Source organism: Polypterus senegalus, chromosome 4, assembly GCF_016835505.1.
Source record: "Polypterus senegalus isolate Bchr_013 chromosome 4, ASM1683550v1, whole genome shotgun sequence".
NCBI lineage: Eukaryota > Metazoa > Chordata > Cladistia > Polypteriformes > Polypteridae > Polypterus > Polypterus senegalus.
In genome coordinates, this window is record NC_053157.1 from 79,759,528 (window position 1) to 79,785,104 (window position 25,577).

The 25,577-nt window shown below is 35.1% G+C and overlaps 1 protein-coding gene across 7 annotated transcripts in view; it reads left to right on the forward strand.

Moving 5' to 3' along the window:
- The window catches only part of micu3a (mitochondrial calcium uptake family, member 3a), a 188,389-nt gene that overhangs the window by 126,670 nt on the left and 36,142 nt on the right, over nt 1-25,577 (forward strand). For 2 of the 7 annotated variants that reach the window (XM_039750913.1, XM_039750915.1), the window contains exons 7-12: nt 4,035-4,103; nt 10,612-10,653; nt 17,945-18,040; nt 21,942-21,956; nt 24,323-24,417; nt 24,929-25,100. In XM_039750913.1, coding sequence (XP_039606847.1) covers nt 4,035-4,103; nt 10,612-10,653; nt 17,945-18,040; nt 21,942-21,956; nt 24,323-24,417; nt 24,929-25,100 — 489 coding nt within the window. The remainder of the gene's footprint in view (nt 1-4,034; nt 4,104-10,611; nt 10,654-17,944; nt 18,041-21,941; nt 21,957-24,322; nt 24,418-24,928; nt 25,101-25,577) is intronic. The other 5 variants (XM_039750916.1, XM_039750914.1, XM_039750917.1 and 2 more) reach the window with 5 other exon arrangements.

Genomic DNA, 25,577 nt, shown 5'->3' on the forward strand with positions numbered 1-25,577 from the left:
CGCAGCAACGAAGAACTGCTTTAATATTTTTATTAAGAAGAAAAGAAAACCTTTTTAAACTGAGGGAAAATATACCAATAACTATCTGTTAAGGATCTCTTTGTATACCACGTTGTCAGTTCAGCACTCCGGTTGTAATATGACCAAGCTGTGCATTGAGATTACTTTTGAGAATGCAACGTAAAGTTTTGTCCAGGCGAAAAGCAATGTTGCCTCAAATCAATGGCAACCTTTTGTAGGGTCTGTCCCTGAGACTTATTAATTGTCATCACGAAGCAGAGCCTTACTGGAAATTTGAGGCATTTGAATTGAAATGGGAGATCAGAGGGTATAACGTGATGCGAGGAATACATTCAGAGTGTGGCGCTCTGGTGTTTTTTTGTGCAGCTGCCTTCACACAGCTTCGCCGCTGCTTTATAAACGAACGCTATATAAAGCCGTCGTTTCTCCTTGCTTTGCGGTTCTGTACTGTTTTATTGTTCGTTTATTTTGATTGTTATAGTTATTGTGTAGCTATTCGAGACTTACTTTACTGTTCAGGTACCCATTTCCTTTATTTAATCCGCGGATTGTACGCTATTTTTTGTTTGTTTATTACGATTATAGATATTTATTTATTCCCTTCTTTTGCTGACTGCTCAATTAAGGGGCTCCGCTGGTTTTTTGTGAAGCAGCCTTTACACAGCTTCTCCGCTGTTTTATAAACGAATGACATATAAAGGCATCCTTTTTCCTTGCTTTGCCAAGGAACCTGCCATTTTATTTAATCCATGGGTTCTCCGCTGTTTTATTGTTCATTTATTACAATTGTTATAGTTCTCTTTATATATCACGTTGTCAGTTCAGCACTCTGTTGAGAATGCAACATATAGTTGTCCAGGAGAAAAGCAATCTTGCCTGAAATCAATGGCAACCTTTTGTAGGGTCTGTCCCTGAGACTTATTACTTGTCATCGCGCAACAGAGCCTTACTTGAAATTAGAGGCATCTGAATTGAAATGGGAGATCAGAGGGTATAAAGGGGATGCGAGGAATACATTGAGTGTAGAGAAACTCTTAGAGATGGCATGTGTATTAACTTGTGGATTTTTCTGTGAGTATTTGGTGGCAGCGTGACGAAGTTGCTTCCGCAAGACCACGCTAGTTGTGGAGCTCAGTTCGGAGCATATTCTTTTCCTTCCTTGTCAATTGTGTAATGCGTTTTTTGAACAGTTTTGATGCATGGAAGTGATCACTCGTACTGCGTTCAGTCAGTTCACGTGAGCTGCTCTGTTGTGTGATGTTGCGATGTCCACGGCTTTATTTAATGTTAGCTAAGACCTGGCACCTAAAAGTTTCTCGCTACAGCAATTTTAACTCCGTTACAAAGTGATCCAAAGTCTCGTTTATACCTCGTGTCTTCTCATTAAACTCAGCGTTTTTCTTCAGTGCTCTTTGGGAGCTCTTCCTTCTTTTCTACATACTGCGGTCACAGTCAGTTCACGTGATTACGTGGGAGGCGTGATGATGTCACATGCAGCTTCGCTCCCCACGGCCATCGAGCTAAAGTCCATTACAGTATATTAGGAGAAAAATAGGTTTCAGTTATGACCATTACGCGTAAAATTTCGAAATGAAACCTGCCCAACTTTTGTAAGTAAGCTGTAAGGAATGAGCTTGCCAAATTTCAACCTTCCTCCTACACGGGACGTTGGAGAATTAGTGATGAGTGAGTGAGTGAGTGAGTGAGTAAGTAAGTGAGGGCTTTGCCTTTTATTAGTATAGACTAGCAAAATACCCGCGCTTCGCAGCAGAGAATTAGTGTGTTAAAGAAGTAATGAAAAAGAAAAGGAAACATTTTAATAATAACGTAACATGATTGACAATATAATCAATGTAATTGTTTTGTCACTGTTATGAGTGTTGCTGTCATATATATATATATATATATATATATATACTAGCAAAATACCTAAACTTAGCGTACTGCCTTAAAATTTTTATTAAGAAGAAAATTAAACCTCTACACCTTGAACCTGTCCCAGTCATTCAATACATAAGACACAATGTTCCTCAGGATATCAAGAGTGAGCCTGATATGGCCGTACAATAAGTAACAAAGAGAATTGAAAAGGTAGGTGCCATCTCCGGGCATGGAAACCACTCGGTAAGTGACAGTTCTTTGATCGATGGTGATCACCTAAATAGACATGTTAATGGGGGTACGGTTGTAATGATAAAGGAAATGGGTACCTGAACAATGTAAAGTAAGTCTAAAATACCTACACAATAACTATAATCGTAATAAACGAACAATAAAACGGCGGAGAAGCCGTGGATTAAATAAAAAGGCTGTAGTTATTAGCAGGGAGACGTGAATCCCGTGGCGAAGCAAGGAAGGGAATGTAGAGACCAGAGTGACGGACGGCCTTATATAGGCAGGCAGCCAACAACGTGGGAGGCGTTGGGATGTGGGACCCAACGCCGCCTCACACGGTGACCGAGCTGCAGGCTTTGAACGTATATATGTACGCAAGTAGGATTCAATTAGCGTTGGGAAACCGCGTACCAAATTTCTTGAAGATGGGCCCATAAGTAACAAAGACTGTTGAAAAGTTCAATATGGCGGCTGACAGTGGCGTCATACCATCGAAATAAGTATGTACATCGGTTTAGCGCAGGAAAGCCGCCTACTAAATTTCGTGACGATGGGGCCATAAAGAAGAAAGTTCAACATGGCGGACGTTGTCGACCGTTATGACAGTTACGTGTAGAATTTCGAAATTTTGTAAGTAAGCTGTAAGGAATAAGCCTGCCAAATTTCAGCCTTCTACCTACACGGGAAGTTGGAGAATTAGTGATGAGTGAGTGAGTGAGTCAGTGAGGGCTTTGTCTTTTATTAGTATATATATATATATACACACACACACACCTCTATATACATATATATATATATACACACACACACACCTCTATATACATATATATATATATATATACACACACACACACACACACACACACACACACACCTCTATATACATACATATATATATATACACACACACACACACACACCTCTAGAGAGAGAGAGAGAGAGAAATGTATATATATGTATAAAAGTTTAAACTGTGCTCCATGACAAGACAGAGATGACAGTTCTTTCTCACAATTAAAAGAATGCAAATATATCTTTTCTTCAAAGGAGTGTCTACATGTCTGCATCAGGAGCAGAGAATTTAAGAGAGAGAGAGAGCGAGCGCTTTTAAAAAATCAATACGTGTCCTTTTAAGATTGGCGAAGCACCGCAATAAACACGGGAAGTTGGAGAATTAGTGATGAGTGAGTAAGTCAGTGAGGGCTTTGCCTTTTATTAGTATAGATTAATATATATACTGCGTTGGGTTGGCACCCTGCCCGGGGTTTGTTTCCTGTCTTCCTCCCTTTTTTGGCTGGGATTGGCTCCAGCAGACCACTTGTGACCCTGTAGTTAGGATATAGCGGGTTGGATAATGGATATATGTATATGTATATGTGTATATATAATTATATATATATATATATTATTGCTAGTTTATGGCAATTTTTTTTATTTTGTTTTTTGAGGTTATCATTCAATCTGCGTCTTTTGTTTTTACAGGCATGGTGGCGCAGTGGTTTGCACTGCTGCCCCACAGCTTAGATTATATTTGTGGCCACAATAAGTGGTTCAGTATAGTTGGCAGATGCTTCTCTAGCCCTCAGGGACAATTAAAATACCATTCCACCATTCTAATTCACAGAAAAGTAGTTCAGTTCCTCCTCAGTGCATTTCACAAACTTACCATATATTTCTTTGAATTTGCGAAACTCTGAAGAAAGTGAACTCTGCAGGGTTCACTCACTAGACGTTATCATGTTTTTTTTTCTTTTGTAAAGTAAGTAAAAGAAAGTAAAGTCTTATTAATCATTTACATCTGTATTCATGATATTACTGTTAATTTAATATAAATATTGTTAAGTAGTATGATGCATGACACTTAAGATAATGTTTGGTTGTTTTTTTCCCTTTGCCAGCTACAAGAGATATTCAGAAAGAAAAACGAGAAGGGAAGAAAAGGAGATGCAGAAAAGTCTGCACAGTTGGTAAGGGACATCATAACTGCTTCCTTTGATCCCATAAAAAAGTTTATATGCTGTAAAGTGTGCAGTGCCAGTTAACAGTGTGTCTGGCACTATGCCTTCTCCAAATTTGAAGGTCCTCTGCTTTCTGTCTGCTGTTTTATGTAGATTTCTCTACATACTACATATCTCTATTAAATTCTGTTCATAATACTCTTGAGTTTAAATTAAAACAGATTTTGAATTGTATACATTGTTCTAAGGATTTGCCCATTATTTTTGTTATTGAGAAATATCTGCATTAATAAGTATTTAGAAGGGTTGATCAGTCATTGGAGTAGCAACTTAAAATATGTCTCATAGGTCCTGTCTTTGAGCGCAGTGCTAATCCTGTTTTATCTTAAAAGAGCAGGTTAGGCAGAATACATGTTTACTTATACCATACATACCAAAGCCCAGTAGGCTGGATGCATCATAAGAACTGCCTTACTATTACAAGTGCATCTTTTTCTATGTCATCTGTTGGTCTTTTGCTTTCTTCTGTTTTATTAAGAGGCTCCCTCCTACTCACCTAGCATTTGCCTTGGATCAACTTGCTCCTTTCTTTCATTTTTGTATTCTCAACATTGGGTTTAGATTACCTAATTCCTGACGCAACCTGTTTTTTTTGTAATTTCTTCAAAGTGACACTTGTGCACAGCAGTATATGATCATCTTGGTCTTGTTCACTGTTTTTTTTTTATTAATTCTCCATTATTTTACTGCCTCCACACCAATCTAATCATGTACTGGAGAATTTAGGTCACGTAAAATGTAGAACTCTTGCCAAATATAGTGAGAGGAAAACTTGATACTTCAAGAAACTGATCAATATCTTCAGTTTTCCTATTTAGAGGCTGCACTTAAGATTTATATAATTGGCTTTTTCATAATTAGTTAGGTAGATTGTTTATTGATATTTTTTTTAAAAAAACAGGATTATATTGATTTTTGAGGAACATTCTTGCTTGGTTAACCAGAAAGCTATTTATACAGTATGTATATGCAGTACTTACATATTTCATATACACTCAGATATATATGATTAGTTTAATTTGAGAAGGTTTTTAGAGTCGTTCTATACCAGCCTTTCTGAGAAGACTTTACCAAGATTTTTTTATTACTTATCTAAAAAGGATATTCAAGAGTTGCTGGATTTTCATTCCCTGTTTCCTTTACATGTCCTTTTTTTAACTTTTTCTACAAATATATCAACAATGCTGCCATGCCAATCTCTTGAATGTTGTCTCTGCAGTGCAGAATAAAGAAATGATCCAATTCAGATTAATACACGAATTATGTACTTCTGTTTAAGCGGCCAAATTCTTTTTCTTCAAGTGGCCAAATTCTCCTCATAATTTAAACCATCACTGATGAGCTTAACATATAAAAAATTTTCACTAGAAGATGCCATTCAGCTCATCAAGCCATTTTCATTTACAGTAATGTCTGCATAATATCATCAAGTAGAAATTTTAAGGTCCTCATAATACTATCATAAACCAGCACTACTTATTCCACATATATGTTGTTCTGAATCTGAGGAAATTGTATAAAATTTACCTTTAACTAACTTCTATGTGTATTATGCCTTCTATTTTAGGAGCTGCTTTTAAAGTAAAGCTGCTATCTATAATTAAATGCTTTTGTTACTTCCTGTTAGCATTTTAAAATATTAGTTAAATGCAATTTCCTGTGTTCGCTCAGATACCTGTACTATACTTATTAGTGTTGTTCGACATTTTTTTCATAACTGCTCCTATTAATTTACTCATGATACATATTAAGTTCACTGGCCTACAGTTACTAGGACTAGCCTGGTCACCTTGTGTATGTTTCCAGTCTTCAGGAATTTCCCCAGTTGTTTCATGTACAAAGTATGTTACAGATTTATATATATAATCACAAGTGCTTTGTGCCATGTAGTCTATTATTAAATGTTGTTGAATCCCAAGGAGTGAAAGAATGACTCTAACTAATGTAAAGGCACAGAAGCATTTCACCCATTATACTGGTGTCACAATTAATGTAATATTAAATATTAGAAGTTTGAGAGATGATAGGAGATAATTAGTCCTTCAAACCTGTTTGATTAACTAATAGCTAACTTGTCCCAATACCTCATTCAAATATGTTTTAAAAGTTACCAGGTTTTTCATTTCATCCACCAGATTCTCACAATCTTTTGTATGAAGGTATATCTGCTGAATAGAATAACCCTTTAGTCTGATTGTTTCATGATACAGTCATTTGAAAAAGTACGCACATCCAATGAAATACTGTATTTTATTCTTTTTTAATGTACAATATGTGCACATATCAAGATTCAATCTTCATTTAAACAGTATATTTTGATAAAGGTGAAGGTACTGGAAAAAAACAATGAAAATTAGATTTTTAAATGAAAATTGAACAGTCTATTTCCATCCATTGAAAAAGTAAGTACACCATTGACTTTAACAGGCGATTTTGCCCACTTCGGCAGACTCAGTCTCAAGTAGACGTTTCCTATAATTGTCTATGTCTACCAGTCTCTTGACATCGACTGGGAAAAAGTTTTTCCCACTCTTTCATTAATATGTCTGTGTGATGTTTTAGGGGTGTTTTGCATACACAACCCATTTAAAATCCTAACACAACATGTTGATGGATTTAGATCTGTGTTTTGACTTGACCATTCCAGAGCCCTCCATTTCTTTTTTCTTTTCAGCAAATTCTTGGTGGTTTTACTAATATTTTTAGGGTCATTGCCATCTTGCAAGGTCCACTTCTGGTTGCGCATCAATTTGGTCTGGCATGATCATCAAGTAACCTTTGGTACAATAGAGATTTCATAGTGAGTTCTTTGATAGTAAGCTGTCCAATCCCTATTTCAGAAAAGCAGCCCCGCACAGTAACATTTCCTTCTTCATGCTTCACAGCTGATTTCAGGTTCTTCTGATCAAATGTCTTTGGTTTTCACTGAACATGTCTGCTGCTGTGGACAGTTAACTCTATTTTTGCCTTGTCTGTCCAGGGCACATTGCTGCCTGAGGTTATGTTCTTTACCAAATTGTCCATTTGTTTACCTCTATTGGTAAGCTTATGCACTTTACCATCAGCAATGGCAAAGGATACCTGTAGGTCTTGTGATATACAGTATTTTTCGCTCCATGAGCCGCATTTTTTTTCCCCAAAAGTGGGTGGAAATGTCTGTACGTCTTATGGAGCAAATATTGAATCACAGACTGTGATGTGTATTACCTGATAAAAGTCGACAACCAGGGGTAGAAGGCGACAATCAGCTGTTAATGGCAACAAAACTCAGTTACATTACAGGTCACTTCTCTGCTTGGAGGAATATTAGACTGTTTGACTTGGTATCTAATCATTGCATGTGTGTGAGTTACAAATGTAAACAAAGGCAAGATGGCATCTACATCTCATGAGGGACCGAAGCGAGTGCAGAATACAAAATACTTGACAGATGATGTTTTCCACATTATCGCTGAGTTGGACTATGATTTTTCAGAATCTGATTTTGTTGAGAGTGATCAAGAAATCGAGCAAGAGAGTGAGGAACTGGGATCATCTGATTGGACACCAGCCGACGTCGCCCCAGCTGATCGGCTGCCTGCTGTGCGTATTCGTGCAGCCGATGCACCTGCGGCAAGGTTCGTGTGGGAAGAATACCCAGACATTGATCCTTGGGAGCCAAACTGGCTACCGGACTTCACAAGACAACATGGCTTGCTGCTGGACTACTTCAGGCTGTTCTTTTCTGAGGCTGCCTTTCAGCTACTGTCAGACGAGACAAACAATTATGCAGAGCAATTTTTTGAATCCCAGGCTGCTCTTGCACCACATTCTCGTTTTTCAAAGTGGAAACCCACAACAAAAGACGAGATGAAGGGCTTTGTGGCATTACAAATAGAGATGGGACTAGACTGGCAATATAACTTAAGGGAGCATTGGTCCAAATGTGCTTTGTCCCCTGGTGGCTTTGGACAGGTTATGCCGTGTGATAGGTATGTGCTCCTGCAAAGTGATTGTGAGCAACTGAGCTTCACAAATTCTGACACTAGCGATGAGGAGTTTTTGAGGTTTCCAGAAAACTAGAAGAGTGCTTGAACCTTAGAGTCTCTCCTCATTTGTTAATGACAGTGATGATGGTTCTTAATACCTCTGCTGACTTTACATGGTTGAAATATTATTCTGCTATATTTTATTAAATATATTAGTACACCATTTGGTTCAGAATTTTTGTTTTCTTCTTTTCCTCCTCTAAACATAGGTGCATCTTATGGAGCGAAATATACGGTAATTCTGGGGTTCTTTTAGACTTCTTTCAGCGTATTTCTTTATGCTTTTGGGCTGAACTTGCTGGGGGCCTGGTTTGGACAAGTTGGCAATTGTTTGAAATCTTCACATGCAGATGATTTTCCAGAACAGAGAATGGCTGATTTCCAACTGTTTGGAGATCTTTTTAAATCTATTCCCATATTCATAGGCATCTGGAACCAGTCCTCAGAGAGGATCTTGGAAGAACCTTATTTAAACCTTAGACATTTAGTTTAATTTACTTGTTTTGGTAAAATGTGTGTTTTCACCATGTCTAGACCGAAAGAACTTTCTAATGATGTTCTGTTGCACCTGTTTTAGGTATTTCAGGTAATGATAAATGTAGAGGTCTACTTAGTTTTTCCACATGCAAAATGTGCCTTTATGTTTATTTAAATTATACAGTGAACTACAAAATGTAAACATGGTATTATGTTTGGTATATCATATTTATCGATAGATACTATTTAAATGAAGATCAAATCTTGATATGCCCACGTGTTGAAAAAGAAAAATAAAACTATTCATTAGGTGCACCTACCTTTTCAGCTCACTGTGTGTCTGTTTAAGTAGGATACATTTTTAGTCCTTGCTCTTCTCCACACAACTTCTAGACCTGAGAACTGTGTTTTTGTTTTTGTTTTTTTTGCAGCATGGTAATGAGAGGTGCATTAAATACTCTAGTTGTGGATTGATTAACATTATAGTGTCTAGGCATAATTCTCTGATAATTTATAAGCATGTTTTTTCAGTATATTATTTTATTTGACACTTTTAATTGATTATACACATTTTGTGGGCAATGAGAGAGCTCACAATAATTTTCAGTGGTTGCTTTCTTTACTTCAGTGTTAGTCATCTGGTATTTATAATTAATGTTCATTTTACCTGTACGCAACACTTTGCACTTCTTTATAAGCTTATTAAACTACATTTAATGTGTCTTTGTACATTTATAAAGATTTTCAAGTTTTTTTTTTTATTTCCTTTTGATACAGTGTAATCAAAACTGTTAGTGTACTTATTTCTAGATCTTATAGAGTCCCTCATTTGGTCTATTCTGTTGATAGTAAGGCCATATTTATTTACTTTACCTCTTCCTGGACTAAGACAAGCTGCAGAATGTATCTCTTACTTTGCTGTAATGAAAGCCACTAATGAAATTTTATTTAGTCAAATTTAGTTAACTCTCATTTGGCTTGAAATCTACAGCATAGGTGGCTATACCTATGATAACATTCATGCAAATTGCAAACAAAGATTTGAATATAAAATAAATGCTATACAAGAGTAAGAGTATGTTTTGTCAAAATAAGTTGTATATCAGTTTGAAATCATCATTTTTACTTTCTTTTTTAGGCTCCATAATACAATAATTAAACCTGAAATAACTAAGCAATGATAGTTCTAAATTTAGGAGATGTTATTGGTTTAAGCACACATGGACTGTTTCTAATAGTCTAAACCTTCACATAATACTAAAGAAAAAGAAACACAACTATCTTGAGCTTGCATGGATAACAACAATTATTTCAGTTTAAGTGAGAGATAATTGTGTTGTTAATTTTCCTGAGAAAAATAAAACAAAAAACGCTTCAGCAAAAGGGGCAGATTATTAAAATTAAGTTTCAGCATGAAAATGATGCTTGTACCTTAATAAGTTTTTCATGGGTACTAAAACAAAAAAAGTCAAAATGTTATTTTAATTTGTTGTTTTTTATATTCAGTATGGTTGTCTTCTTATGTTCATCTTCAGGTCTCTAGTGTCATGTCATTATATCTTTTGTTTAGAAGTTCTGTGTTTTTAGACTCTTGCCAACTTCTCAAAGATAAAAGCAGTTATATTGTTAAGTGATAAGTGAGTCAAGCACATTTTGATGATGTTATACCTTTCAAAACATTTTTCATAGTTTTACAGATCATTCTGGCTGCTGTAGTCTATTACCTTTTCATCACACTGCTTACAAATAACAAAACAGCTTTTTAAACACGAAATATTGTTATCTACAATGAGTTCTTATAGAAGTAGGCAGCTCTGACAATTTGCTTGCTGTGATTTGTCAAGAGTTTAACTGTGGCTATGCATGTTCTAACCTGTTTTGTTGTCTTTCTTCCCTTTATTGCATGCTCTGTTCTGAAATCCTGACACTGCATCCTCCTTTTGCAATGTAAGAATATGCAACTTTATGGATATCAGTTTGCTCCTGTAACCAGCGTATGTATGATTTTTAACACTAACTACACCATTTAAGAAAATATAACTTTAATATAAGTTTAAACAAAGATTGATTTTAATTTAGTTTTACTAAGGTTAATTGTACTTCTTTTCCTGATACAGTGTGCTTCTGTAGGATTCAAAATAGTAAAATCAATACATTCTTACAGTTTTCTTACATTATTGAATTTAAAAGTCCTATTCTTTTCTATTTGTTTACTAATGTATTTATTATTATTTTACAGTTAGCTGATACCTTTATCGAAAGTGACTTAGAAGATGTGGATACATACAGTTGTTATAAATTTTTTTTTCAGTTTAAGTGACATGCTGAGCATCAAGCAGTGAATCAAAAGAAAGGATTGAACTAGAATCCTTGTGTTTTAAAAATCCAATGCTGAATGGATTTCACCAGACTGTACGGCCCCACCACATTTTCTGCCTTGTTGTTCAAAATATAAAACGTATTTAGCAAATCAGTTTGTCTTGTATGTATAAATAAAAAAGTATCCGCTTGAATTGACCTTTCCTAAAGTTGAACTTCTGTCTGTCAAAACACTGACGATAGATGTGAAGCATGACCATACATCTTTTGGTTTCTGGTGTTGTATAGCTTTGTTTCCTCTTTCCATGGTCTCATCTTTCAAGATACAGTATATGCTTCCCTCATACCATTTTGTTTGTTCCAAAAAAGCTCTTTCAGCTGACTGAGCTTCTCTGAGACCTTTCTTTCTTATGCCATAAGGAAATGCCTTACTGATCTCTTAAAGTCATGCCAGGCTAACAGATTCTGGTCATACTATCAGAAAATACTACTTTAGCTCAAAAAGCAGCTATGGCTTCATTCATCAGTAGTGGTCTTTCAGCACGTCCCTTTACCACCTGTCAGATATTTTCATTGTGTGACCAACAGTTACTCTTGTACTGAAGTTCAATCCCTATCCAGAGTTTTCAGTTTAAAGGAGGCTGAATCCATATATCCATCTAGCCTCATTAATCCAGGTCAGGAACACAGTGCTGATGCCTATCCCAACAGCAGTGGACCAAGATCATCTAACAAGCATGTATAAAAAATATGGCAAAAGAAAATCACATTTCAATCACCTACCCTACTCCACTTTTACACACATTGCGGGTAGTATTTAAAACTAAAGTATACCATGCAGAGTAGTGCAGAGTATTATGTGAAACAGCTGTCAATTTGTCAATGTGCTCCATTGAAGCTGTGCAAATAAGGAAAAAAAAATACTTTTCAGATACTTTGTGTCATTGAATAAAATTAAGAAAACTGAAAACAATATCAGACCTTTGATATTTAAATCAATTTGTTTTGTTCACAGTCTTAGAGATAAAATGCATATTTTAAAAGTAGGTTTAGGAGCTGCTTATAAAAGAAAATTGGTTCTGTTAAAAAAGGTGCATGCTTTGTAAATGGCCTTATGTTAAAAAGACTTGTGTGTCCTTTGCTTCTCAGTTTGAGTTTCAGCACAATTTAAATTCTCTATATAGTTTGACTGACAAGGTTTCAGCACATCTACACATTAATTAGATATTGAGTAGACTAAAAAATGTGAGAAATCCCAATTTGCATCTTCTAGATGATTCAGTCTCCTCATTATCACATTCAAGTAAATTACTGAAAAGTAAGAGCACTGGATATAAGAATGCTTCTATGCTACAAGTGGAAATTACAAGTTTGCACATTTTGCTTCTCTAGAAATGTCAACAAGGACTGTAGAATCTGTGCTGGCACTGGAACAAAAATAGATATCTTGCAAGTGGTAGCATTAGAAAACTTGTAAATCTGGCCCACCTTAAATCCGTTCGCACCTCTCTGTCAGCGTCTTTTGTCCTATAAATGTGCCGATTAAGACAAGCAGCAAGCAGCCTGCTATTCCATCCCCCCACCGTCGCAGAACGTTCATAAAGTTCTCCCAGCTCATGCCTTGTTTAATTATCTGGGAGTGAATTGCTGGAGTTTTAGAGTGGAAATAATAGATTGTTATTTGGAACACATGCATTTCATGTGTGTTCTGTTTCTACAGTAATCTGTGTAAACACATTGTTAAAACAGAAACTTTTTCATATTTTAGTAATACATGTTACAAAATGTAGGCATAAAGTATAGAATGTGTTTAGCCTGAAGTCCAAAGATCAAATAAACACTTTCACAAAAGGTTCAAGGGCGATATAACAGCTTCAATGGCGTAGTGGTAAGATTTGCTGACTTGTAAGCAAAAGTCCCTGGTTCGATTCCAACTGCCTCCTATATTTGCCGTTTTCAGTAGTGAGCTGCTCTTATTGTTAATATTATACAGTACACACATACATTTGGTTTTCGTCTGTAACAGACAGACAATCCAGATCTTTAAAATGTGTTAATGTACCCGCCAAAAAAACAAAAATATCAGCTCATGATATACATATGGAGATGGTACATAGGACAAAATATCTGCCTATTGGTGGTACACCTGTCTAGAACAGAACATAACTGGTATATTTAGTAGAAAGTCACACATAATTAGACATAATATTAGACCACTTTGACTTCAGTATCCAAGCATCAATGAGCTACTTTTAAGTGATGAGCATTGCACCAGAGAGTTGCTGTTTTATAACAGTCCCATTCTTTGTTTTAAAATATTTGCCCAGTGAAACTTGTCTGCATCTATTAATGTCATAAACATATAACTTATGTCTCTTTGCAGTTTACATCTTGTTCAACCCGTTAGCTCATTCTTGGAGCATTCAGGCTGGCAGACAGTATCTTATATCTTGTTTACTCCTGTTCATCTGTTGCATATTAACTCATGCTTTTTGTTTCATACGGAATCTTAACATCAAGTTACATAAGTATAAAATACCTTTATTATGTGATTAAGTGGAAGATATTTAACACTAGAATTACCAGAGCCTACGAAAAAACTTGTAAATTCGTCCCACCTTAAATCGCTTCTTAAATCCCTTCACACCTCTCCGCCAGCGTCCTTTGCCCTTTAAATGCGCTGATAAAGAGAAGCTAGAAGCAGCCGGCTATTCCTTCCCCCCACCAATTTAGAACGTGCACGAACTTCTCTCAGCTCAAGCCTTGATTGAGTATCTGTGAGTGAAGTGGAGTTTTAGAGTGTAAATAATAGATCGTTATTTGGAACACACACATTTCATGTCTGTTCTGTTTCTACAGTAATCTGTGTAAACACATTGTTAAAACAGAAACGTTTTTTTATATTCTAGTAGTAGATGACAAAATGTAGGCATAAACTATATAATGTATGAAGCCTGAAGTCCAAATATCAAAGAAACAATTTTACAAAAGGTACAAATATAATACAAAAATTGCGCTTTTACTCAAAAATATAACTGCAGAAACAAAAAGCCGCCTTAACATGTGACATCGACACCTGTTTCTTATGAGTGCCTCCGTGGTGCAATAGAATCAGCTGCCGCCTGGGAATCAAAAGGTCGCGAGTTCGATCCTGCACCACTCCGTTTTGAGAAGTAAACTGCTCTTAGTCTTACTATTTTAGAATAAAAGCTTACATTTTTATTTCAGTCTGTAACAGCCGGTGTAATTTATGATCCTTGTAAAGGTTAGCTTTGTTTGTTTTTGTTTTTTTTTTAATTCACTTTTCATTCTCTCAGTTGTGTTCAGAATCAATCCATACAACCCCATCTGACATGGCTGTTTTCACATAAAGATGTGCTATAGCTCTGCAGTGTACCACGATGCAAACTAACGCAAACCCCCAAAGGGTTCTGACACACAAACGCTGGCGAAGCTGCCTTCTTCATATCTCACCGTCACTTGATTTTCTTTTTATTCAGTTTTATTGAGTGTTCCGGCCAGTCCCCGCATGTTACTGTATGCTGTTTCTTTTGTACTCCAGGACATGCAGAGGAGAGAATGGTAAAGAGCACTAACTTCGGCGCTATATGCAATAATCAGACACTCCCCAAACACTGGAACATATGTTGGTGTAAAAGTATAACAAAAGTGCACTTTTATTCAAGTGCACTTTTTCCATCGCCTTTTCCTGTAAGAAGCAATGTACACACTTCTCTCTATGCTGTGGTTTCTATTACACATCTGAAAGAAAGAGACAATATATGTGAAAACATCATCGCACTAATGCAATATTATTTGAAAACGAACAGCGTCAGATCGGGTGTGAATTTATGCAGGACCTGGAAATTCTCTGATGTGGGACCTTCCCCCAGGGAAGAAAGTACACTACAGTGTCAGGTGCTCATTCAGTGTAATAGGAACCATAGCACAAAGAGGTGTGTACACTGCAACAAGTACACGTGTCGTAAATGTAGGAAGGGCGGTCCTTGGGTGTGTGGGAACTGTTAATATTTGAATGTGATGATTTTATTTAGCATGAAATGGAAATCAGCACTTCTTAGCATTGCACCATGCAAGCTGTCGTATCAATCGCCGACTGTAACTTGCTTTCTTTTTTCTTCAGTTATACAGGTAGTCTTGAATAAAAGTGCACTTGTTTTGTTATACTTTTACACCAACATATGTTCCTGTGTTTGGGCATGCTCAAAAATACACGTGTAATGCCACGAAAAGTGCACGCAGACACTTCATTTCGCAAACAAAACAAGTGCTTTTATTCAAGACTATGCTATGGTTCCTATTACATTATTATTATGGATGTTGTAGTAAGACTTTAATTTTTAAAAAGCTAGATATTTAAATGTATGAAGCTCCACCCAGCCATGTCTTTTATTATATTCATAATATTCTCCTGTTAAATTATACCTGTTCTTTAATCAAATTGCATATATACATGTAGTTGACGTAATGTAAAATATGACTGCTGATGATGTTCAGTAGGGTACAAATGTCTGTACCAAGAAATCTGCTGATATTTTAAGTGTGTTTGAAGTGTCATGTTCTATGTTAAAATAATGTTTTAGCCCTTAAACATCCATGCGAAAGAATTTATTTTTATTTTAACAGGAAATTACAGTTTTAGTCTTCATTGTAAATTTTGAAATAAACTAGGCAGATGATTACATTCCAATCTACTGTTTTACCGTGAAAGTGTTACTAACCAGTAACAATCTTTTCAGTTTTTATTTTTACTTCCGTTTCATACACATCATGAATAATGCAAGCATAACGTTAGCAAAACCATTTTGTGCTTTGAATAAAGATTGTCTTGAACTGTGCCGGGAATTTCCCTATAATACAATAATAATTCTAAGCCCTTTTTATGATATTAGATAGAAATTTCACTATTCAATAAAGAATTTTGTCTTAATTAGCTTTGCAGTGAAACTATAAATCTTGCTCTTATGAACATTATAGCGCACTTAAAAAGGTGTGTTTTTTAGGTGTGTCAATTTTCCATTTTCCCTGCAGGCTTAGCACTTGAAACGATAAAAATATGAATTTAAAGTCATTAAAATTCTCAGGTTTCTTTTGTCTTCCATATCTTAATCTATGCAACATTTATTTGGCTTTTGTCTGGCACAGTGGAAAGTGTTGCTGCATCCCAGCTTGGGATCTCAGTTTGATTCTCAGTCACTATTCATCTGAAGTCTGCAAGTTTCTTCATTGTTTGCAGATTCCTTTAAGCAAAATATAGCACTCTGACATCTTATCCAGGGTTGGCTTCTACTTTGCATCTAATTCTGCCACTACATTCTTTGTCACCCTACAACCCTGTAATAGAATAAATGGGTTATACAATGTTTGCATTTTCTCAATCAGATTTCATTTTTTTGCAGTTCATGGACTTTTAATAAGTACAGTATCCATAAATTTATATTAATACCATTGTGTAGGATTTGAATAGTTTTCCTACCTTTTCCTGATGTGGGCCATAGAACCAATATAAGCTGAGATGAGCAGACCAGGCCTCGCCATTCTCAGCAAATTCTTTCAGCATTTCCTTGAGAAATCCCACATGCTTCCATAATAGGTGAGATAGATTATCTTTGTGGCATGTACTGGATCCTCTTCCAGAGGGCAATGCCTTGTACATCTTCTGTGGGAAGTGACCATGGGGTATCCTAAATGAATGCCAAGATTACCTCAACTTTCTCCTCTCCATCTATAGAAACACAGGTTCTATTCTAAGGTACTCTAGTAATTCTGAGATTTTCACTCTTATTGTGAAAGTTGGCCCAGAATACCTGCACAGTGACCTAATTTTGGCAGCTTATTTGATTAAACCTAAATAATACAACAAAAGAAAACCAAAAACTTATTGTAACTTGAGAACACTAAGTCAAAAGAAACTAAATGCACACTTAATTCTTCCCAGATACACAATTACTTTATACTGGTCACCCATATTGCAATTAAAAATATTATGATACCAAGGGTAATTTTACTGTCAAAACACTTTCTATACAGCATTAACTGTGCCAGACCTAGGCACCTAAATTTCATTTAGCTTAGGACAAAATTTGCCTTTGACAAGATTGCATCTGTTTCTGATGATGTACTGATAATAAGTCACTTGTATTTGCAGCAGTCTAAAATAGGGTCAATAAAAAAGAATACAATTAAGTTATACAGAAAACATATAGAACTATCCTCAATCCAGTACAATCCAGTGAGAGTATGTGCATCAGTTTACACTAAAATTAACTCTTATCACAACCAGTGCTGCTATGGTAGGCTCAAACTCCCTGTGACTTTGTATTGGATACTCAGGATCTGCAAATGAATGAACGAATGAATAAAAAATATATTTGTCTTGTACTGATGTTATTAGACTTCTTGATCAGGTAAGTAACACCTAAATCTGATTCATATTACTGATCCATCATGAATTATTGTTAGGTGTCACCCTAGAATACATTTTTTATTTGTGCAGTTCCTGTACACAAGAGATGTTCATCAACTACCCTTTACTTGCTTTTAGCAGGTTCAGCGTATACCGTAGTTGGATAGCAGCTGTTTTATTTCACAGTGCCATAAGATATAGTAACTTCTTTTAAATACCAATCACCTAAATAATATTTCAATATTTAGAAAATAATCTGCGCTCGGTGCTCCTTCATAATTGTCTATATTTAAATGTGTCCCGATTTACCTGTAGTCTTGTCGTTGGTTTTCAATGATCGTTATTAAGAAAATAAATTTAAAAAATAATCTGAAATTAAATGTCTTTTATGTGAATAAACATCCACGTGGCTGTTTTAATGCAACATGCAGTGTTTTTTCTTATTAAAAATTTTGTGAAAATTGTTCTTGTCAGGATATTGAGATGTCATGCAACTGAAGCTAAAAACTTAATGGCTTTGCTTCTTAAAACTTCTGCAGGTTCTTAAAAGTGACATTCAGGAGTTTGCCCCCAGAAGCTACTGGGATATACTAAGGCAGAGCACAAGCCAAGCACTCTTTTCAGACCTCGCAGAGGTACAACAAACCTCTGTTACATCATGACTTAATCTTACCCTCCACTACTAGTTAAAATAATCCCCATTTTAATATTTTGTTTTTGCTTTTTAACACTAGAATTCCATTTCCTTCTTATCCCTTTTTTCATTTCAGTTTCATCAGTAGCGTGATAGAATTTGTATGCATTTTGTGTGTTTCTGTAGATGTGTAAATATGAAATATATGTGTACCAGTTTGTGCTCTTTCACTAGCCACTTTATTAGAGTTCTAGAAACTGAAGCGGACACAGCAACATTGTGTCATAGTACATAGGTCCGCTGTCTGACATCTCCAATAACAAGGGATTGTTTTCTGGCCCATTGTCTGTTTATTTGGATTTTACACATTCTTTCTGCAAGGCCCTTAACCTGCAATTCCTCCGTCCTGGGTATGACGTTAATCTGCATCCAGCCCTGCATGTAGGCCCTCCAACCTGCAGGGAAAAAACCTAGGGGTTGTTGGCAGAATTGGCACTCCATCCTCCATAAAAAACTCACACTCTTCCATTCCGTCTGAGCTTGTGTGGTGCTGAGGTATCACCTGTTGCATGGCTGCGCTCAGGCCCTAATCTGGGATCCTTGGATGGTTTGTCATGTGGTGGGTGTGGCAATGCGCTGTATCAGTGCATGCTCCTAACCTCCTCCTCCTCCTCCTCCTCTGCAGCCAGGATTATGTTGATATAAATAAAAATAGGAACCTTGATTATCCCGCAGGTTGAAGACTGGGATTTCCTAGTCTTGGCTGCTTGGGTGTACTATATATTTTGCAGGCAAATGAGACCTACATAAAACTGCTAATGCTCTTACACCTTATGCCGACATTTTTCCCTAATTTAACATGCAAAAAAGTTTTTTTTGTTCTTGTTGTTTATAGTGTTACAGTTTCCTAAATGCAAACATTCAAGAGAAGTATAATTTTAAATTTTTTTGTACTGTCCTATATTTACAATTGTTAGTGAAGACATGAATGAAAACAGCCTCAGAATATATCATTAAGTTGATTGACTTCCTTTTCATTTTGATTTTAAGTATCTTACATTATAATATGTGGATGTAAGGATCCAATAACATATTGTCATTGTGATTTAATTTTGAGGTATGGTGGTGTGTTTTTTTTTTCCCCAATCCCATTAAAAGATACTGTACACAGACCTCTAATAAGATGGCTATTGAATTGAATGTGTGTTTCTGCAACTGTATAATATATGGCTTCTCTCAAGATTGCATTTGCTCATTTGTTGAAAATTTTCAGTTCTAAAATTAGGCAGAGCTCAAGAAGAATATTCAGGTAAATTATTTAGTTCTACTAGCACTTTCTGAAACTTTTTTGTGATTTTGGTGGCTGTTTACATGAAATTAGAAGTACTCCTGATTTTACTGCATATACTTGTTTTATATTTACCTACCGAAAGAGTGGTAATTATTCTTAGTTTCACAAATTGATTAAACATCTGTATTTTGTTTATAACACCAATTTATGCAGAATAACATTTTTTGTAAACTGGTTGTCAGTTTTCAATTACAGTAGATACAGCTGTCTCATTAATTATGCCTACATATATTTTAGTGAGACTGATAAACTGTTAAAGCCTGCTTAAACTAATAACTTAACTCACAACATATTCAACATGATGTTTGGTTCTTCTAGGTGATCTGTGTATTTTTTAAGTATGTGTTAATTATTTATTTTAAATTAAATCATCTGCAATTGACCAATGATGTAAAAAGAATGTAATTGTTGTTATAGGTTTCCTAGTGGGCAGGGGATTATGAGGCATAAAATAATGGTACAGAATAAAATACTGGAAGTGTACTAGGTTTCTGGAATGGCAAGGGAAACCTAGTACACCATCTTTACTTATTACTGACAGTGGTCGCTATCTTCCCATAATATCCTATCAATTTTCATCTCTACTGCCACTGAGGTTTTCTTTGCTTACCTTTTCATGCCTAGCAACCTGCTTGCCTAATAAACAGCCCACTACATTATATTTGTATGTCTGTATATATTAATCTAGATTCTGCTTTCCTATTCTAAACTATTTTCTTCAATTAGTTTATTTTTCTACTTTTCCTTAGAGTTTACCAGATACTTTTGGGGATGACATATTAACCATTGCTGTTTACTTATTTTAATGTTTAAATACAATTTGATTAAATATAAGACAAATGCACTTACACTTCTTTGGACTGACATCCCATTAGGGGTTCTTTCCAACCTTGTGTCCAGTGCTGCTCAGATACATTTGATAATTTTCAGATTTTTGTGTTGCTTTCACTAAAATTTCTTCATATCAAAAAAAGACCTATTTTTCTCAGTTATACAATTTGAAAAATAGCATTACCTTTTAATTGCCAAATAATGTATTGTTTTATTGAAAGTTGATTTTCTGTTTTTCTTACAAGCTATTTTAATTTTTTATCTGACAAGCTACAAGGTGATTGTTTCAAGGCAACGATTACACCACAGGATGAAAAAGAGTATTTCAACTTAAGATGCATTATAAACCAATTTGTTAAATGCGTTATAACCCCATTTGTTTAATACTTGATCACTTATAGTGTCAACAGTAGCTAATAAAACTGAAATATTTAAATTGTCTTTTTTTTTTTTAAATACTCTTTTGTACTTTGTCTTACTGTTCTGTTAACAGTAATAGTCTGTGATTCTGCATGCAAGTTGGACTCGGTTAATGTTTTGTGAATTTTGTGGTTTTAACTTCCATTCTGATGTATTCAGCATGTTAGATACATAGACACAAACTGAAATGCAACACCATATCCCTGGAGTAGATATGTGTGCATAAAAGTCCATGACTTTTTATGTACCTAATAATCAATTTCATACTGGTCAAAAAAAAATTCAGCATAATTTTTTTATTCTAAACATTTGGCATATGGTTACTTCATAACAAATATATTTTTGTATTGGTATTTAGAATTATTAAAGATGGAAAATATTTTTGTCAGCTTTCAAAAACCGTTTCAGTGTGTGCTGCTTCAGTTGTAGCTGTACATTCTGCATTAACATATAAATAACAGCATATTTTTAACTTTAAAAATTGCCAATAAGCTATCGTAAGGTGCTGTATACAGCAATTACAACATTTTAGGGTTAAGCTACAGTATCTATTGTAAATGTACCATTCCAGTCTGCAAAAATGCTGCTTTTTTGCTTAATCTATGCACAGTTCTTTACAGCTCTGCAAGAATTCAGGTGTTAATAATATCGAAAAAAAGTGAGCTGACTTAAAAATATAAAAGAATCATCTGCAACCAAGGCATATGATCAGTAGCAATACAAAATCTTAAAATTATTCAGTTTCTCAAATGAGATAAAGAGATAACTAGAAGAATAAATAAGAAGTTTAGATGTTATTTTGTTTTTTTTTTTCCAGTAGTAAGTTTTGTTTTCTGGTAACAGTTCCCACAGATATGTAAACCATTCTAAAGACTCTTATGTAAAATACAGCAGAATATTCAAGTCTATAAAGCAGTGTTTTATTTTTAATTATTGGTGTGTAGCTTGGTATTTTCCAGCTACTGTAACAATACTCAACTGTAACAATACTGTGTACAGCCACCATTATTCGCAAAAAGGAAATGAACAGAACGTTTTAGTTATCCCTTTGCATGCTTTTTGTACAGAACATCATGTATCTTGCCAGTCCTAGAATTTCATTGAAATTTTATACTGTAAAAGCACAAAATATTTGAACAATAAAAGATGATTATTCATCATCAGAGGAGTTAATTGTGTGTTTTTCTAAAACAGAAAAGTACTTTTTATAACCAATGAAGCATATGCATTCTGCATTTTGCACACTGTAATGTCTGTATTTTTATGTCTTTGTTTGTATTAACACTATGTGCAACAATAGGATTATAGACTAGAGGTATAGAAGCAGCATGGTATGGAATGATTTGAATGCAGTCATCACTAAAGAAAAAGAAAGGTTTTTTTGTTGGGTTCTGCAATGACGTTTGGCATGTGTTGCTTCTCTGTAACTGGGGCATGATGAAGACAAAAAGTAATCACTTTCTGCTCAAGAATTGCCTCTTTAACACCACCCAATTTCTCATATTTTTGAATTACATTAGTATCTGACCATATTTGACTGTCACATTACTAATATCCTGCTAAGTTTAGATGTTTTTTGTGTTCATATTAAGAACCCGTTTAAAGAGTATGGTAGTGTCCAGATTGAAATACATAATAAATGGCTAAGATTTAGTCATTTGAAAATTTTGTGAATAGAGCACAACCAGTCACACTATGTAAATACAAGTAAATAAATGTATCTCTAAGTACATTGATTTATAGGTTTATTGGATCATTATTGTTACATGTACAGATGATTCATGAATATAACCAACTTACCTCAGAAATTCAGCATTACAAAAATCAAACACATTATTCTGCTTGCCTATTGATTTACAGTTATTTATATGCATAGGGATGGTGAATATGAAAACAAGAAACTTAAATATTATTTATATTGCTTGACTATGGGATCTTCAAGATGACAACCTTGAAACTGAATAATATAAGTAGTTTTTCCTTACTTTTATTTGGATTTTATTCACAAAAATGTTTAATGTTTTTACTTGGGCCAGCCATATATGTATTACAGTTGCCCCAAAATACAATTGTTAGAAAACTAGATTGTTCAGATAACTTCAGTTATACTTTTACTTTATTACTAATTATTAATTGGGATTGTTTGAAAAATAAATTTGAATTCTGAACCTGGTGGTTATTCTTGTGCTATTGTAGTTTTTCCTTTGAATACTATAGTTTTTCCTTCCATATCCCTAAAGAGGTGCTAGTTTTATTGTCAAACTCCAAATTGATCCTGTTACAGTGTGAGTGTGGGTATGTGTGTGATTGGGTCCTATGATTGACTAACACCCTGATCATGGTCATTGCTTTCCTTGTATCCAATGTTCCAAGGATAGGCTGTGGCCCACAGCAACCCTCAACTGGATTAAGCAAGACTGACAATATTATAATTTTGAAGAAATTAACCTTGAAGCATTATTTGTGCATTAATTTGTGATCTGGTGTCACAGTGAATAAAAGAACAGAATGTATCTTGAGAAAACCTGAAAAAGTTACATGTGCAACATTTGGAAAGAGTTTAATAATATTTTATAATGGCTCATATTTAATAATTTCATATTAGGTTATCTACACAGTAATGCAGAAAATACCATTCCCTGGCTGGGATTTTTTTTTTCTTTTTCACCTGAGCCTCCTTCTGACATTCCAGTTTCCCCATAATCTAAAGATATGCTGTCACTGCTAAACAGCTATGACCTCTTCGTACACCTGAACATCTTACCGTTATCTGAACTTCTGATATTGCATGGTCAGTAAAGACCAGAAGGTGACAAAAGTCACTAGTGTCATTGTGACTGAGAATATGAAAAGAGCCAAATATCAATAACAAAAAATATATCAAAATAAAATAGCTAGGCAATCAGAATATACACAAGTAAAAGAACTAGGCAATCAGAATATACACAAGTAAAAGAACATTGTGATGTAAGACACAAGAAAAGTCAAATATGTATAGGGCCTTGCTTGCATACCCAGGTGGGCTTAACCTGTTGCATGTGTGGGAACTAAGGACCTGTGAGTGAGTAGCAAGAGATGCCATCAATAGTGGAAAAGAGGGTGTGACCCAGTAGTAATTTTTCAGATGTAGAGCATAATATCAAATAATAAAGCTGCATGGGTGAGTGCAATGGACCAACTTCATAGTGGCCAAAAACATCAACTGTGGAAAGAAAGAGATGGCAACTGACAGGCAACTTAGAATTTTTGCCAATTTGTGTGCATTTGCAGGGGCTTTATAGGTGTCCTGCAATTAATTAGATTAATTTTCAGTACTCCGCATATTTGCTAAAAGGTTTTTGTAGCAGATTTCCCACGTCTGTAAAGTGTTGACAATGTATTCATATATACTGACAATAATCGATACAGGTGATCATTTTTGTCTCAGCAGCTAAAGATGCATAAGCATTTGGTATTGTGATTTAATTTAATTGTTTTTTGCACATATCTGCATGAGGATGCTTTTTTGGCAAATTTTCATTTATGTTTGCACATAAGTATTTTTTTGCCTGTATAATTCTTCTTTTTTTTAGCTTGCATTGTGAACGTCCTGTTGCCTTTGAATTCACAGTTCTTTATGGCATTCTGTCAGTATATGAGAAATTTTCGTTATGTGTTTTGAACAAGTATTTTCTTTTTCAGCGTTCGGATGAAAATATAATGATAGACACAACTCTGCTGGTGCATTTCTTTGGGAAGAAGGGAAGGGCAGAGCTGAACTTTGATGACTTTTACAGGTGTGGCATCGGGAGTTTGTTTATTTCAGTATAGCATTTACTTATAAAAAACAGGAAATAATGCATATTGTAAACTTAAATAAGTAAAATATTTGCCATTGTAAAGAAAATTGGATTATGCCGCTGTTTCCTTAGCCAATTACTTTACTCTTTGTCATTGTAAGACAATTAGATCATGCCACCATTGCAGTTACAGTTATTTTAAATGTCATTTTGAAATCATTATTGTAGGAATGTATTTATTTTCATTCCAGTCATTAGTATATCAGTATGTCTCTGTGAGTGATTGTGGAATTGTGCATGAGCAGGACTAATGCATTTTCTAGAAGTTTTTCTTGTCTTGCACCCAGTCAGCCTGCGATGGGTTTAGGCCCTCTGCATCCCTGTACAAGGTTAAGCAGGTTAGATCATGTATGTGTATGTACTTATGTGTTTCATTTTATTCTTTTAGCAGTAATACCTGCATTATTTCACTGCAAATATAACTTATTTGCTTGTTTTGTGTTTCAAGATTTATGGATAATCTTCAGACTGAAGTTCTGGAAATTGAATTTCTTACTTATTCCAAGGGAATGACCACTATCAGTGAAGAGGATTTTGCCCGCATTTTGTTGCGTTACACAAATGTGGAAAACACCAGCAGTTACCTGGACAATGTACGCGAAAGAATTGCAGATGAAAAGGTACTGTACTAGTAAAACGCATATTCATGTAATATATAAATTTATCAATGCACAAATATGTGAACCTGATTGTTTAGTGTATTGATATCAATATTTGTAAAGAAGTGTTACGCTGGTAAGATGTGGTCACGAAGAATGGCACTATCAGGAGAGCACAAGACATGAGGATAGTTTGCCTTAAATCCTGAGAAAGAGAGAGACTTAGCATTTAAGCAGAGGCCAAATGCTATTGTTCATGGTGTTGCAGAAGGCCAGTAAACAGTATCACTTATGAGACTGGTGGGCTGAAATGAAAATATATATTCTTTAAGAAGGACAGAGTGCGCATGATACAGAAGATGCAAAAGGTTTTTGAATGTCAATTTACAGAGGGAGAGAGAGAGAAACAAAGACCAAGGAGGAATGTTTAAAGATCACAAGAATGTTGTTCCTTCTATAAAAATACAGGCTTGTCCTGAAAAGGGCATTTGAAAAAGG